Source organism: Gymnoscopelus braueri (assembly GCF_963280865.1).
Source record: "Gymnoscopelus braueri genome assembly, chromosome: 1".
NCBI lineage: Eukaryota > Metazoa > Chordata > Actinopteri > Myctophiformes > Myctophidae > Gymnoscopelus > Gymnoscopelus braueri.
In genome coordinates this window covers 44,015,901-44,031,929 of record NC_137603.1, presented here as the reverse complement: position 1 = coordinate 44,031,929, position 16,029 = coordinate 44,015,901, and the positions used below count along the sequence as shown (strand labels likewise).

Below are 16,029 nucleotides of genomic sequence, written 5' to 3'. Positions count from 1 at the left end.
AAACAAATAAAAGCGTAATACATTTTAAAATCAATTAAAATACAATTGAACATACGTACAACTCTCAATCTGGGTTAAAAGCCGGCACCGGGTGAAAAAAAAAGGGTTACAAAATTGTGGGATAAAAAATGCAATTAAAAGCCTGCAGTCATATTGCTTCACTACCATCTAATATAGACACTTCAACAACCAATTGTTGCTTGGAAATGTATGAAGGCCCTCTCAACATCCTGTCAGCTGTTTGCATCACTAGCAACTTTATAACCATCACAGCCCTTATGAAGATGATGATGATGATAATAATGAATACAAAATAATTCTGGAAATGTTTTTGTAAGCTGTCTGGTTAGATAACAAACGGCTATTTCTTTGAGAGTTTGTGCCGTTTCCCAGGGCAACGGTTACAAACAGGAAGTTCACAAAGGCCATCATTGTTCATTTCTACAGCCTGAAACCATGTGGCAAAACTCATCCCAATACTGACGTTGGCCTTGCTTTCTCCCTAGACAAAACCAAAGAGCCCACCCTCGCAGCTCCCAAGCCAATCCCACCAGGTCTTCACTCGTCCATCGTCCAACCACATCATGCCGTCCCCGGCTTAGTCTCCGCCCACGGCCTCTACATGGGCCCCGGCACGGTGGGGGCTGGGCTTTCGTCCGCCTTGCTGCTCCAGAGGACCAATGAGGAAGAGCGGTGGTTGGCACGGCAACGTAAGCTGCGTCAGGAGAAGGAGGATCGTCAGTACCAGGTGTCGGAGTTCCGCCAGCAGGTTTTGGAGCAGCACCTGGACCTGGGCAGGACTGCTGATGCACCAGAACACCGCACAGAGGCACACAGGTTAGAACACACACACACGCACGTGCACGCACACACACACACACACACACACACACACACACACACACACACACACACATACTGACTCACTGATTGACTGGTTTTCTATCTTTTGAGGTCATAGCATTAACTTACACGCATTCCATATCCCCTTACCTTTATCCTAACTAACAGATGCATGCATGCCTAAACTTAACCCATTCTAACTCTAATCCTAACCATTACCTTAACCCTAACAGATTGACACCAAACCTCAACCCTTACCCTAACCTTAAGCATAACCAATCCAACTCTAATCCTGACCTTTAACTTTTAACCTTTTAACCGGTAACCTTAATCCTAACAGATAAACCCCCAACCTTAAAATCAAACTGGGGACACAATTCAACCCGTTGTCCAGAACTTGTCTGAAAATGTTACCTGTATCAGGAACACACACACAGCCGAAACGAGCAAGACTGTCATGCAGTATTGCAGGCCTTTTAGGTACATCCAGTAATTCATTAGAGAATCATCTTGCCCATGTTCATCTTATTCAGTCTTATTACAGATGATTGTTTACTTACACACACACACACACACACACACTCTCTCTCTCTCTCTCTCTCTCTCTCTCTCTCTCTCTCTCTCTCTCTCTCTATCTATCTATCTATCTATCTATCTATCTATCTATCTATCTATCTATCTATCTATCTATCTATCTATCTATCTATCTATCTATCTATCTATCTATCTATCTATCTATCTATCTATCTATCTATCTATCTATCTATCTATCTATCTATCTATCTATCTATCTATATCTCTCTCTCTCTCTCTCTCTATATGTTCGGGAGTGTTTGTCATTTCCATCCTGAAGGAAACAGTTGTACCTCTGAAGACCAGCCAGACTCGTAAGCTGGCAGGCTTCAGAAGTCTGTTTGTCAGCACTGAAAGAAAGAATACCCTGTCAGAATCCTCCCATCTGCTCTATTCCTGTCCCTGCTACCTTCCAGCACGGCTTCATAGACAAGCAGGCAGATGACTGTGTTTAGTTGTGGATTCAGGTTGTAAGGCAGGTTCCTGACGGCTGTTCTCTCGTCTGTAGCGGATGAGGATTTTCAAACAGGCAGCAAGCAGGATGGCTAAATAAGATACACAAAGGCTAATTCTCAGCTAATCCTCTCAACCTTGCACAGCATAAGCTTTCTGCTTACCCTGCTTTGTGAGCGAGCGAGAGAGAGAGAGCGAGAGAGAGAGAGAGAGAGATTGTGAAGTTAGGTTTAATGATTGGGGTTAATGCTGAACTGGTACTGCAGGGGAGACGCACAACACACACGGCAGCTATCAGTAACAGTACAGTCTAATCACTGCCCACAGGCTACAGATTGCAGATAAAGCACACATACACTGACTCAAATGCACACAAAACAGGAGGCAGGAATAATGTGATCGGTCAGGCAGCCTGTGCCACTGCCAGGTTTGATTTGGAACGAGCGCCTGGACAGTATGTTTGTCTATTAGCGCTCGATCTGTCTTTCTGCCTCATGCCCGATTTATGCTCCGCCGTATGACAGTGGAGCACGCCGGAAAAGCTCACAACTCATCGCATCCGTGTCGTGTTGTGATCTTATAGATTATTATTACTATTTATTTACGGCGTGCGACACCGTCGTCCCACAAAGTATAAATCAGGTTTCAACAGCAATGTTCCTTCTTTCCATCTTTCTTCTCCATAGTATACTGCCCCCCTCTCTCTCTCTCTCACTCTCTCTCTCACTCATATGTTCAGAGTGGGAGCCTCTCTCTTCCCTACCTTTCTAACGATCTGTGTGTCAGTTCCGTTCCTATCTGTCCATCAAGACGATGTCCACCATTTCACCCGGCCTTTCCTTCTGTGGACCCCTCTCTGAACTCACTCTCACTAGTTGTGCATGCGTGTGCCGTGCGTGTGCATGTGGTCGTGCGTGCCATGCTAAAAGGGCCTGGCAGATCAAAGGCAGCCCAGTGTGTTTGGAGGACAGTGTTAGCCTGCCTTCGCCACATCCTCACTTCGCTCTGGGCTGCTCTGCCTGGGCCTGATAACACCACTTCACACACACACACACACACACACACAGATAGACAGGAAGGAAGGGAGGGAGACGCTGTGTTTATGTGTGTGTGCCTTCATGTGCTTCTGCATTGTGCGTGGCGGGGGAAGCAATATTTCTTGTCCATGAAAGATGTATAGGTGCTGTGCATTGTAATTGCAGAGCTTGACCCCTGCTTGCCCTGTCCTTGTCTTGGCACAGATCCATACCAAATCACCATGATGGGAGCCGCGACCTCCACCTTCTCCTGGGCGCCCCACCACCACTCATCTCCCCCAAACCTCCCCAGCCACCCCGCGAACACCCTCCGCCTACCACCACCCTGTGGAATCCTGCCTCTCTCATCGACAGCACCTCAGACTCCAGACGCAGCCACGAGCCCTCAGGGGTGAGCCACTATGAGCTTGCTCGCCCACCTCTAGGGTCCTCCAAGCACGAGGACGGGGTCCGGAGGCGAGACGGAGGGCCGCTGGAGAAGTACCCCCCGCTGAGAGGCCCGCCGGGCCTGCCCGAACACAGCACCTTCCTGGCTGAGCTGGAGAAATCCACCCAGTCCTTCCTCAGCCAGCAGAGGGCCTCTCTGTCCCTGCCCAGCCAGTATGGGGAGCTGGGGGGGAGTGCAAAGAACGGCGCTGGGCTGAAGGGCTTCCAGGGACATCAGGGGCCCGGCAGACATTGTCAGGCGTCAGGGATGGTCGCTGGAGTTCCAGCGTTGGGGCAGCAGGTGGTGGCCTCGGGGACGGGCCCTGACACGGCTCTGATCTACGACGACTTCCTCCAGCAACACCGCAGGCCTGTCAGTAAGCTGGACCTGGAGGAGAAGAGGAGGAGGGAGGCCAGGGAGAAAGGTACAGCACTACCATTAAACCACTTAAAGCCTTTATGCTTCGGGGTCCCCCAGGGGTCTAAACTTGGCCCCCTCTTTTTTTTCCTCTCTATACCAAATCTCTTCAGCAAGAATAGCCAATCTACAAGCGTTGCGAGCTTGTAGATTGGCTATTTTTAGTTATGACAAGCCCAGAATGTGATTAATAATGCACACGCTGAAAGGTTTGTTACACTACACTCTTCAATGTTCTTTTTATGCAACGATTGTCATCGGGAGAGAGAATCCTAGCACATTCACTGGACTGTACTCACTGTAGAGTGGTGTAAGTGTCGGCGCTGACCCCTGTGTGCATTGCAGGTTACTACTATGAGCTGGATGACTCATATGATGAGAGTGACGAAGAGGAGGTGAGAGCTCACCTCAGGAGAGTAGCGGAACAGCCCCCACTCAAGCTTGACGACTCCATCGAGGTAAAGACCACCTAAATGAGCAACATACTGGCTCAACGTCAGCACATTTCACAGTGTATCCCACATATCATTTTTCCTTGTGTGTTCCCTATCAAGCTGGAAAACGCACATGCACACACACACAAACAAAGATTCCGTTTAGTGATGTGATCCCCCTCCCTTTCCCTCTGTCCATGTAGAAAGTGGACTTCCTGGGAGCGTTCGGTCTGACCACGGTGGGGCGGCGCGACCAGCTCATGCAGCAGAAGAGGAGGAAACGGAGGCGGATGCTTCGGGAACGCAGCCCCTCCCCGCCCGCCCTGCACTCCAAACGCACCCCTCCTCCGCCTCCCCCGCTCAGCACGCGCTTCACCCCGGAGGAGATGGACCGAGCGCCCGAGCTGGAGGACAAGAAGCGCTTCCTCACCATGTTCAGCCTGTCCCACGTCACTGTGCAGCAGAGGAGAGGTACCCTCCCAACACTAAGCACACCCCATTATCCATAACCTAAAACATGTCACATGAATCCAAACGGGGTTACTCAATAAAAGTACAGTGTAGAGCTTTAACTCTGTCTTAGAAGGTAAAAAAAAAATTACCACTTGAGCCCTATACTTAACTCATTAAGTGCCAAAAATATTTCTGGCTATATCACCCCTGTGCCAAGGTCAAAAATACATTGTAAAAAAAAAGTGCTTTGGAGCCGAGATACAGCCTTTTTCAGTAAAAAGTTAAACAAGAAGTGAATGGAGCAGCAAATCTTCAAATCATCATATCTTGGGTTCTGAACCTTTTTTTTTTTTTTTTTTTCATGACATCTCAGACGTCATTGGCACTCTGGGCTTATGAAAAACGTGACGTCTGCGACGTCATTGGCACTGAATGAGTTAATAGTAGTGTATAATGATAGTGACGATAGCAGATCTACAAGCTCACAACACATAGCATTATGACACGCTGTGAGCTTAAACATCTGCTATATTCGCTGTTTTGGAAATTTGGGGTTCGATCCCAGGCCGGCCGGACTATTTGCTGAATGTCCTCTCCCTACTCCCTCTGCACTCTCTCCACGGTCTATATTTCTTGGGCTATAAAATGCCCAAGAAATATGTTTTTAAAAAAAAGAAAAAAGGCTTGTAATTGAATGAAGTTATATTTTGTTCCTCAGTCACTTTATCCCCATTAGGGCAGAAAACCCAAGGCAAACGTGTGCCGTGCTGTTCACCCTGTGCTCCTACACGCCATGAATTGCCATCAATTACCCAACGTCATGACTCTGCTTCTCCGGCGTTTAGCTCCCTCCGAGGCTAGTCATTCCCAGTTCAGCTCGCCACCGCTGAACTCTGCCTGTCTAACATGCTCCACTTTCTCATTAGCATGTGGATTCTGCCCTGAAGGAATTCATATAGGGTCAAACAACAGTCATGTGAACCTCCAGCCGCACTTTATTATACATGACATATATTACAAAGCCAGCAATGCATAATGCATTACCCTTTTTAGTGTTCTACTTTATTCATTGCGGTTCTGTACACACACACACACACACACACGTGCACATACTGTACAGTAGACACGCATACACACGACACAATGAGACACTGGGAGTGGTAGCAGTAGGCTTACAGTGATCCTAGTGTAGTCCCTTGATTTAGTGTGTGCTGCCTACAGGCAGCAATGCACAGCCTACGACACTGCCAGGAGGACCTCCACCTTACACACACATCCATTACACAAACACCTTCTGTGTCTTAAGAAGAGGTAGTGCAGTGCTTATGAAATGGTGGATTAGCTACAGACAGATGGGACAAAGGCTACAGAGATTTGGGCAAGTGATGTTTATTTCCCGTCTGTCTCGCTCTCTTAGATAATGAAAGGGTGGTGGAGCTGCTCCAAGCTATCAAAGAAAAGAGTGTAACTTTGGATACCATCAGACACCCCCCCCATCCGCAGTGTAAGAGCCCCCTAGCACACAGCTCTGGTAAGATACCTTCCTGTGGTTTATCAGTGTTAGTTTCCATCCAAACTTTAAACAAATCCCCAAAAGTTCGGCTGTTTTTCCAGCAACCAATGTGAATATTCTGAGGCTGCAACAAGATTATGTAATAAAGAGCGCAAGATAAACACATTTGAAATGGCTGTTCCACTGCAACATTATCCAAAGTACACTAGGCAATTCTGGGAGATTGTTATACAGTAGCATTTCATACCATTTCTTTAACCAGCCTGTCATCAATTTGCTTTGAAACAGGTGGATAGAAAACGTGTGTTATTGTTGAACACAACACTGTATGTTGTAATGTGCATCTGGACTCTAATCCGGCCAACACATGTCCTTGTTCACAGACCCTGCCACTGTCCATCCTGCCAGTGAATCAGAAGACCATCCCAGTGCCAGACCACATAGCCCCTCCTCACATCGCCCAGCGTCCCCTAACAGCCACGCGAAACCCCTCATGGACACACTGAGACCAAAGGAACCCCCTGCTCCAAGCGTCTATCCCGACAAGGCCCGGGGGCCCAGCGAGGGGCAAATGTCAAAGAGAAGCTCCAGCCTGCTGAACAGTCTGCGGCCCCCACATCCCCTGCAGCCTAAAGAGGGCCACAGCAGCCTCAACGGCCGCACCAAGCCCTGGGACAGCTTCACACCCGAGGAATTTGCCCAGCAGTTCCACGAGTCTGTGCTTCAGTCCACTCAGAAGGCCCTGCAGAAACACAAAGGTAGCATACACTTATTATTTCTTATTATTCTATCAATACATTTTTCAATTAATCAAATAATCGAGAAGCAAGTTTTTTAGCAATACTGGAAAATGGTCATAATTGATAATGTTAACAAATCAACGCAAAAAAACCCTGTATTGATACTTTAATAACTAGGCCGATGCCTGTTGGGAACAATGCCCGTTGTGAAGTTATGCAATACCTGTTGTACCCGTTGTCAGAGTTCTTAGTGCTGCCCCCCTTTGTTAAGTGATTAATTAGGCTAATAAAGCAGTTTCTATCCCCGCACATTTATATGGAATTTGAACAAATCTCCACATTCTCTCACAATGGACAACTTCATCACAGACTATGTGGTCCATCTTGGTGAATCCTGATTGGTTAAGGCTGGGTGGTCGTGAGGCCAAATTCTCATTGGCTGCTACTGAAGGTGTGCTGGTAAAACACGTTGGTATTGGCCGCGTAATCCAGGGCTATCTTGGCGCCCACGCTCTGGGCCCCGAGCGAGGCCCCACCTAGCGCAGAGGACTGCTTCAAAGTCAGGAGGCGGTAGCCACGGAAACGACCCTTGAACTTCTCAGATGACGCCACTCTGGAGAGGAACTCCGTGAACCCTGGCTTCAGAAGATCCCAGCTGTTCCAAACTGCTCCGACACAGAGGATGGGCAGACCCTGTTCTCCACTAAGTAGAGACTCTTGTGCATTAGGTAAGACTGCTTCAACATGCTTCGCCAGGACGCTTCCTGCTTGAGTGAACACATACTGGCACAACGCATCACCTGCTGCTGCACCTTCAGCCAGCTTCTTGCTGAAGGCGGAAAAGTGAGATTTCTGGAAGTTTCTGTAGAGGTGGGTCAGCATTCCCATCTGATTTGACACCTGGAAATATTCCTCCATGGCCTTCTTCACATATGTGATGTCATGAGGAGGCGGCACCATGTTGTCGATGGCATCAAACACCGCCTTCACCGCCAAATGAGAGATCCAGAATGCTGATCCTTCATCACCCATCATGTGACCCCAGCCCCCACAGCCGACCTGAGAGCCATCAGGATTGACCAGCTTACAGTTAGAACCTGTCCCTGATATCAAGACTATTCCTCCGTGGTTGCTGGTGGTTGCCATGGAACCAATGGCATCGGTGGTGATGAAGAAGTCGCGGCTGAGGCAGGGAAAGCGTTCCTTCATATCCAGGACCAATCTCTCTATGGCATCTTTCGGCTCTCCTCCACTCAGACACATGCCCAGTGAGTGTAGTGGTGTGTTTGGATCCAGACCCGCCTCCTTCTTAGCTCTCTGGACCATGTCATTAATGGTACTGATACACTTATCCACCCCCACCAACCAGTGGTTGGTAGAGGGTCCCTCCGTCTCTGCCAGGATCTTCCCATCTGCTGACACCAGCGTTGCTTTGGAGTGGGTCGATCCACCTTCAACACCTCCGAACACCAACGCCATTTTCTGTTCCTTGTTTTGAATCAATCCACACACATATATTTTGTGCATTTATTGGTAGATGGACTAAATCAATTAACTGATGATCTGATTAACCACTTAAGCCCTATTTTATACTTTGTTTTGCAACGGTGTCGCACTAAATTACTGAAAATAGCTGATCTACAAGCTGACAACACGTCACATCGAGACGAGTTTTGAGCTTGTAGATTAATTTCTTTTGGTATTTTATTAAAACTAGAGCCTGGTGCCATGATGACACATTGAAGTTAGACAACACACTCCATATTTGGGCGTAGCTGCATTGGGAACTCCCTTTTTGTTTATGGCTGAGTCATAGTGACGTGAGTGTGACGACGTGGTCCGCCTGCCTGCCCGCCGGCTGGCCGGTCAGTCCTCCCTGCCAATTTTAATATTTATTATTTTTTCTGATCGATTAAATTGATGAGTTTGATTAACCGTTGTACCTCTAATCAGCACGATTTGCAAGACAGCCGGTGTCCTAATCACGACAGCCGTTGCAAATGTCACATTTTCACCTCCTCCTTTCATGATGTCATTGGCAGGTGGAGCGTCGGAGCCGTCCCACCTCCAGGACTCCTCGGTTCACTACAACATTCCAGAGCTGCAGAGCGCTCCCAGCCGACCGTCCCTGTCCCACACGCAGCCTCCTCCTCCTCCTCACTCACACGCGCACTCCCTCATCCCCCATTCGCTCACACACTCGGCCGCCATGCACCCCCAGCCCAACGGGCAGCACTTCTCTGCACCGCCCCACCACCGGGACGGCCCGGGTATGAGGGACGACATGTCCGGGCCGGAGGACTCGGAGGAGGAAGAGGAGGAGGAGGAAGAGGAGGCTCCTGCGCCCAAATGGCAGGGGATTGAATCTATATTCGAAGCCTATCAGGAATACATTGAAGGTATGCTGCTGCTTCAAACATGTATACTTAAACCCTATATACTTCGTTGACCGGGGTTCCGCATTGGTTCATGTGGTTAATGGGGGTGTTTTATGTTTTTGTTCAAATGAGTATTAAATATTTTCTGATAGTAATCATTGCTATACTGTTTGTTCAGTAACAAATGTTATCAAATCGCGGAGAGACCTCAGGATAGTGGCATTTGATGTGAAGAAACAAAACATAGCAGACGAAATTGGAACTGGAACTCAGAAAGATTAAGCTGATAAATTATCTTTGTCCAATCCAATCCAATCCACTTTATTTATATAGCACATTTTAAAACTTGTTCAGGGTTAACAAAGTGCTGTACAGAAAAAAAAATACACTGGGAAAGTTAAAAAACCCAGAGACAAAGCAGGGTCAAACACCAAAGCATAAAGGTGGGACTTAAGGCGAGATTTCAAAGTATCGATGGTGGGGGCCAGTTTAATATGAGAGGGGAGCGCATTCCATAAAATGGGGGCTGCTACCGAGAAGGCTCGGTCACCTCTGGTTTTCAAATTTGAATTTGGGACCTCAAGTTTCAACTGGCCCGCAGACCGTAGTGACCTAGGGGGGTTATACACCTCTAGGAGTTCAGATAAATACTGAGGTGCCAGGCCATTCAGTGATTTAAAAACAAACAATAAAATCTTAAAATCAATTCTGAAGCGAACTGGGAGCCAGTGAAGTGAAGCCAGAATCGGTGTAATGTGGTCATGCTTGCGGGTTCCCGTTAGGAGACGTGCCGCAGCGTTTTGGACTAGCTGTAAGCGTGCAATGGAGGCTTTGTTTAAGCCAACATAAAGTGCAGTACAGTAGTCCAAGCGTGTGGTGATAAAAGCATGAATGGCACGCTCAAAATCATTAAAAGAAAGTACAGACTTGATTTGGGCGAGCAGCCTTAGATGATAAAAGCTGGACCTTACCACAGCATTTATCTGTTTATCAAGTTTGAGCACATTGTCAAATTTGACACCAAGATTTGAGACAACGGATTTAACATAAGGCTGCAGGGAACCAAGGTCAGAGGGAACAACAACAGGACCACTAGGCCCAAATACTATGACCTCTGTTTTACTCTCATTTACACTTAGAAAGTTAAGAGCCATCCAAGCCTTAATGTCGTTTAGACAGTCAAAAAGAGGTGTCAGGGAGCTGTTGCTATGCTTTTTTAAGGGCATATAGATTTGAGAATCGTCAGCATAAAGGTGATAGGAGATGGCATGTTTCTTTAAAAAATTGTCCCAGGGGGAGAAGATATAGGGAGAAAAGTATTGTCCCAAGGATCGAGCCCTGAGGGACTCCGGACGACAGGGGGGTGGAAGATGATACAAAATCTCCAAATGAAAAGCATCTCTCGGATAGATAGGATGAAAACCAAACCAAAACACAAGTGAATGTAGGTTCATCTGTATCAGTTGTAGCATTCTCCAAACACCAGAGGGTGCTGTTCACAATGTATCCTCCTCTCTCTGCAAATCAACACATTGGCTAGAGTAGACTAGTATTGCTCTGTGTGTGCATGTGTGTGTCAAGTGGAACTAATTGTCCGTCTCTTCTCTTTTCCTCCATGGTGTTTCACAGAGCAAAGTGTGGAGCGGCATGTTTTGCAGAGCCAGTGTCGGCGGCTGGAGGCCCAGAACTACAGCCTCAGCCTGACTGCTGAGCAGCTGTCTCACAGCATGGGGGTAAGTCACCCTATCCTCTGCCTGAGGCTGCCAGTGTACCTGTGAACGCACACGTCCTCACTCTCCTCTTTCATCCTCTGCTTCCATCCCCCTGCGCTACTTGTCACCGGAGTGTGTCATTTAACTGCCTCTGCCCCTGAACTGCCTTTGACTGTTGTTGTTTTCTCAGCCACAGGGCTATGTTTTATTGACTTTATGAAAAATGCATGTACATGAACATATTCATATATATATCTGTCAAAAAAGCAATAGTTTATAGAGATTAAAGAGATTATTTCCATTATGGTCCTTTTCATTTGCCCCTATGTCCTTACACAGTCAGGATTATCTCTGATTCTCCATCATATCCCAAGTCCTATGTTTGAGATCACTGACCTGCTGCTTGTACTCCTACCTAATATTTTAGCTTCTTTGTGCTGTGATGCTGTTCTGTTGTTTGTTTAGCTATTATAATACTGTGTTGCTGACTCTGATGCTCTGGCCGTCTAGGAGCTGATGTCCCAGAGACAGAAGCTGGCCATGGAGAGGGAGAAGCTGCAGGCAGAGCTGGAGCACTTCAGGAAGTGCCTGACGCTGCCACAGACACACTGGCCCAGAGGGGGCCACTACAAGGGCTACCCTCCCAGGTGACCCCCCTGCTGACCCCCCTGCTGACCCCATGGCCCTCGGGCCCTGGCCGGCCCCACTTACAGACTGCCAAGAGTTTATTTTTTATGGCCTGGTCCAACGTGACTCCACGGAAAAGAAGATTGGACGGCTGGATGGATGGATGGATGAATGAATGAATGCATGGACGTGTGGATGGATGCATGAGGAGCAGGACCATACATTGAAGGACAGACCGTTTTATTTTTATTATTATTTTTTTTGGCCAGCCAGGGATGGTGCCACGAGCCACTAGTGTCTGCCAACCCTACCAACCGTGGGATCAAGGAGAGTACTGGACAAAGGGGTACCTGATGATCAATATTCACGCACGCACAAACACACACACGTGTGTGTTCTCTACTCCAGTCCTTGCTTCTCTCAGGTTCAGTCCCTGCATCAGTCACAGCTCACACAGACAATCCTGCCAACTGGGGAGCGGCTCCCCCTGGGGGGGACGGGATCAAAAAGCCCAGCACTCCACGTCACCAAACAAAATGCCCACGCCTCTGGCCAATGAGACTGATGTTACTATGGCAGCCACGCAAGGTCATTGAACTGGAAATGCACTTAATGAAGAGAAGCTGAAGAACTACCTGGTGGTACTGTGTTACAACGAAGAACTGTTGGAATTAGGGAAGAACGTAGAAAAATGCACATTTTGGAAAGAATAAAGGAAATGTTTTATTTCAAAATAAAAACAAATTGAGAATAAGAATTTTAAAAGGTGCTTCAGCCTTGTATTGTATATAATATGAAGACTAAAAAAGAATTTTGTATGTTTTTATTACTTTAATCATTGTTCTTTTAAAAGAAAAAAAAAGCCTGCCATTTTTATATGTTAATGCTTTTCGGGGTGGGAAAAGAAAGCCTTGCTTTTAGTGTTTGTACTGCTGCTGGCCAGAACAGCTCTTTTTGAGGTGCGTTACAGAGAGACAGAGAGAAAACAAAATTATACTCTCGACTCTTCTCTCCCTTCTTCTCCAGCGCTCTGTTCAACTGAGATCCAGCGACAGCCCCCCCGCCCCTCTGGCCTCCGAGCACAGCCAAGCTTTACTCAGAGGTCTCTCATACAATAGCTCCTGCCCCTGGCCCTCTCATGTCACCTTCTATTCCTCAGCACTGTGCTTCTCTCTCTGGTTTGCTTCTCAAGTAAACCGTGTCAGACCTTCTGGTCAGTTATAGTCGTTTAGTGACGCCATGTATCACACTTGCACCTGGTTGGACTAGTGTTATGCCTGAGTTATACTTTGGTGAACATTGTGTCACACATTGGAAAAAGCACGTCTACAAGCTCTGATCTCGTAGATCTCCTTTTTCTGATGTGCGCTGCCAGTGCGCAACTAAGTATAAATCAGGCCTTAGCCTGTGAATTTCCTCAACATAGACGCATGATGGACAACCACAGACCATTACAGTCCTTTGATTTGAATACATTGATTTGTATACATCAATCGTCCTTTACCTGAGGTGGATAGGAGTTCAGGAACATTTATGATTGAGCCCCACCTACATTGTAAAATCCTGAGCGTTCATTTAATTCTGAGAGTGTACAGCTGTAACCAAATGGATTTGATTACAATTGTACACTCGCAGAGTTAAATAAATACTGAGGATTTGACTGTAATGCATAGGAAGAGTGTAATACAGTTGCCAGCTAAATGAGGCTGATAAACATGCATGTTCTTTACGGACCTCCTCTTGAAACTTGACCTCACACTCTTGAACATTACATTGCAGCAGACCCAGAAATCACCAATATTATTATTTGCAAATTAATATGCCTTACAAGATACTAGCCCTCTGCAGCAGCCATAAAATATAGTGCCAAAAGATATGTCGTATAAGACCATTTTTAATTATTTGTTTTAAATCTAGCCACAATTAGGGAGCCAACTTCTGAACCATAATGGCCAACTCATGCAGGTGTATGTTTTTGACCCCGTTTCCTTTGGTGTCAAATTTGTGGAAACCTGCATTTGTCCTCTAAAGGACCCTCCTATCCAAAGGCATTGAGAGGATTCTAGTTTGCCAATACTAAATGAATGATATGAGTATAAGGGATGCTCACAACAGTTCCAAGGTGTGCATCTACGATATAAAGCTCAATCAATCTTCACATCGCTGACTACCAAGCCACTGTATTGGTCCCTCACAGTCTTTCAGTTGTCCTTTTTATCTATCCCTCAGTCTCCCATTTAGTTCTGACCCTTGCCTATAGAGTGACAGCACTGAAGGCTCTAATTTGCCATACGGCTGTCAAAAACATGATCTGCAAAGCTCACAATGTGTTGCATCACACAATGCGTTGTGAGCTTGTACATATATTTTCGGTGAGCAACACTGAGTACATACATTTGGAGCACTGCACTGTAGCCTAGTGGCATTCAATTGGCCCAGCTGAGGGCTTGACTGTGTGTTTGGACTAAACCCTCATGCACAATCCTAGGTTTACATTTCACTAATTTGACTTTATACAGTGTTATCTCCAGTATTGGCGTTATGAATGTCGGACTGGGGTATAAAAAAGGGATGACATCATGTGAGGAAATGCATTTAAGAATGTATTTGGATTTCATTTTTAACTTGAAGCTTTTTTATTATTATTGCGTGGGCCCCTGATTCCTTAAACAAATTACATAATGCTGCAACTGCACCTTCCATCCACTATATACACAAGTGTCTGAGAATTTGAATGGAATACATCAAGTAGTAGCCCATATGAACATCTTCATTAATCACCATTTTCCTATTACACGGCATTGTGCCGCGTGTATGCCTTTTATCACAATTGATGTACTCTCATGGCTCTTTCATACGATGCGCACATATCAAGTCAGAAGCAGGCATGTAAAACTAGGAGCTATTACATGCAGAGTGGATGACAACTGAGGCGTGTTTTTAATTGCACATGTTTCAGAAATTCAGTCTGATCATATAGCATATTCTATAAATGAGGACCGACCCTAAAGTGTACTATGAGGCCATGCATTTGAGCCATTTCAGACTATCAGAGGGATACCAAGTATAGGAGGCCATTTAAACAGCGCTAAGAGCACTGGCTATCAGTTAGCTAAGGCAGTGGTTCTCAAAGTGGGGTCCGGGGTACCCCCGGGGGTCCCCAGCTAAATGACAGGTAACTCTTGAGAGTGCACAAATGGAACCATTTGTACACTCACAGAGTTATGGGGGTCTGTGGCCTATAATGTATCGTAAACTGGGGGTCCTTCAATTGAAAACAGTTTGAGAATCGCTGAGTTAAGGAGCATTTACGTGGAGGTTTGCTGCCAATGAGCGAGGGAGGGAAGTTCAGTACAGTAAGACACCCAGTCGCCCAGACACCCTACCCTTTGTCTCCAACCCACGCACGCCTACGCAATAGCCCCCCCTACTCAGTGGAGGATGTCTAGATGCTGTGAAATACTGTTTTTAAAATGTACTTGTTTGAATTCATTGTAATGTAATATATTCTTTGTTGAATGTAGTAATTAGGTATTTATGAATATATGGCTGTGATTTCAGACAAAAAAGAATAAAATATTTGAAAAATGTAAAATATCTACTATATCATGTGTCAAAAAGAAAATAAGCATTTGAATCCTTTGACTGATACATAATTACATACAGTATGTGGTGTTTATTTCACAGATATTCAGAAGATTTCCACACATCCTTAGAGCAAACGAATCAAATTACAGACTATTTTACAAAAGGTCACCCATCTGGGGCCTAATACACGAAAGGAGAATTAAATAAGCCTGGATTTAAGTCAAATCCAGGTTTGACAAAGTCTGGTCCGTACAGCCTGGTTTATTCCAAGACAGGCTGAAAAGGAGCGACTTTGTCGAGCTAGACCTTATCAAGCCAGGCTGTGTCGAGCCAGGATGGTAAAGCCAGGCTTCACGTATTCCTATAAAAGACCATGGAAGTCGATAGCAGAATCCTTGAACTTGACCAATCATGGAGCCCAAAACCAGAGCGGCGTTCTTCTCTGTGGCTGAACAGCAGCACTGCAGCAGCTCATGGAACAGTGGCGTTCCCAGGAATTACATTTAGGGCAGGCGAGATCCCACCCCTACGAAGGTGGGGGGGGGGTACTCTGGAAAAAATCTTGGGGGAAACAAGTTAACAACAACACTACACATACTGACTACAAAACTGAAAAACGTTAATAAAAACAATATGCAAGTATAATCAATCAATCAATCAATTCGTCAGCGGTGGTCTCTTCATGTTGTAGTTTAGTAATGAATGGCTCAAGCTGCTCTCAGAGCCCCTTTTATGCCAGGTGAGTACAGGTGATGGCCCAGACCCCACCCCTGGCACTCCTGGTACCCCATGAAGACAAAGGCATACATTTGCATCATTATATAGGCGCGGGTC

The 16,029-nt window shown here is 46.3% G+C and overlaps 2 protein-coding genes across 3 annotated transcripts in view; one reads left to right on the top strand and one right to left on the bottom strand.

The window, feature by feature from the left end:
• Window positions 1-15,186, top strand: part of gse1b (Gse1 coiled-coil protein b) — a 214,501-nt gene extending 199,315 nt beyond the window's left edge. Inside the window, exons 9-17 of one of the 2 annotated variants that reach the window (XM_080428992.1) lie at window positions 507-837; window positions 3,111-3,757; window positions 4,096-4,208; window positions 4,388-4,655; window positions 6,055-6,168; window positions 6,534-6,908; window positions 8,933-9,289; window positions 10,898-11,001; window positions 11,491-15,186. In XM_080428992.1, the coding sequence (XP_080285118.1) occupies window positions 507-837; window positions 3,111-3,757; window positions 4,096-4,208; window positions 4,388-4,655; window positions 6,055-6,168; window positions 6,534-6,908; window positions 8,933-9,289; window positions 10,898-11,001; window positions 11,491-11,631 (2,450 nt within the window). In that variant the 3' untranslated portion in view covers window positions 11,632-15,186. The remainder of the gene's footprint in view (window positions 1-506; window positions 838-3,110; window positions 3,758-4,095; window positions 4,209-4,387; window positions 4,656-6,054; window positions 6,169-6,533; window positions 6,909-8,932; window positions 9,290-10,897; window positions 11,002-11,490) is intronic. The other variant, XM_080428993.1, reaches the window with a different exon arrangement.
• On the bottom strand, window positions 6,940-8,614 carry LOC308086239 (N-acetyl-D-glucosamine kinase-like). The gene has a single exon (XM_080429699.1). It carries the CDS (start codon window positions 8,415-8,417, stop codon window positions 7,323-7,325), a length of 1,095 nt encoding a protein of 364 aa, XP_080285825.1. The 5' UTR covers window positions 8,418-8,614; the 3' UTR covers window positions 6,940-7,322.
• Window positions 15,187-16,029: the final 843 nt, after the last annotated feature.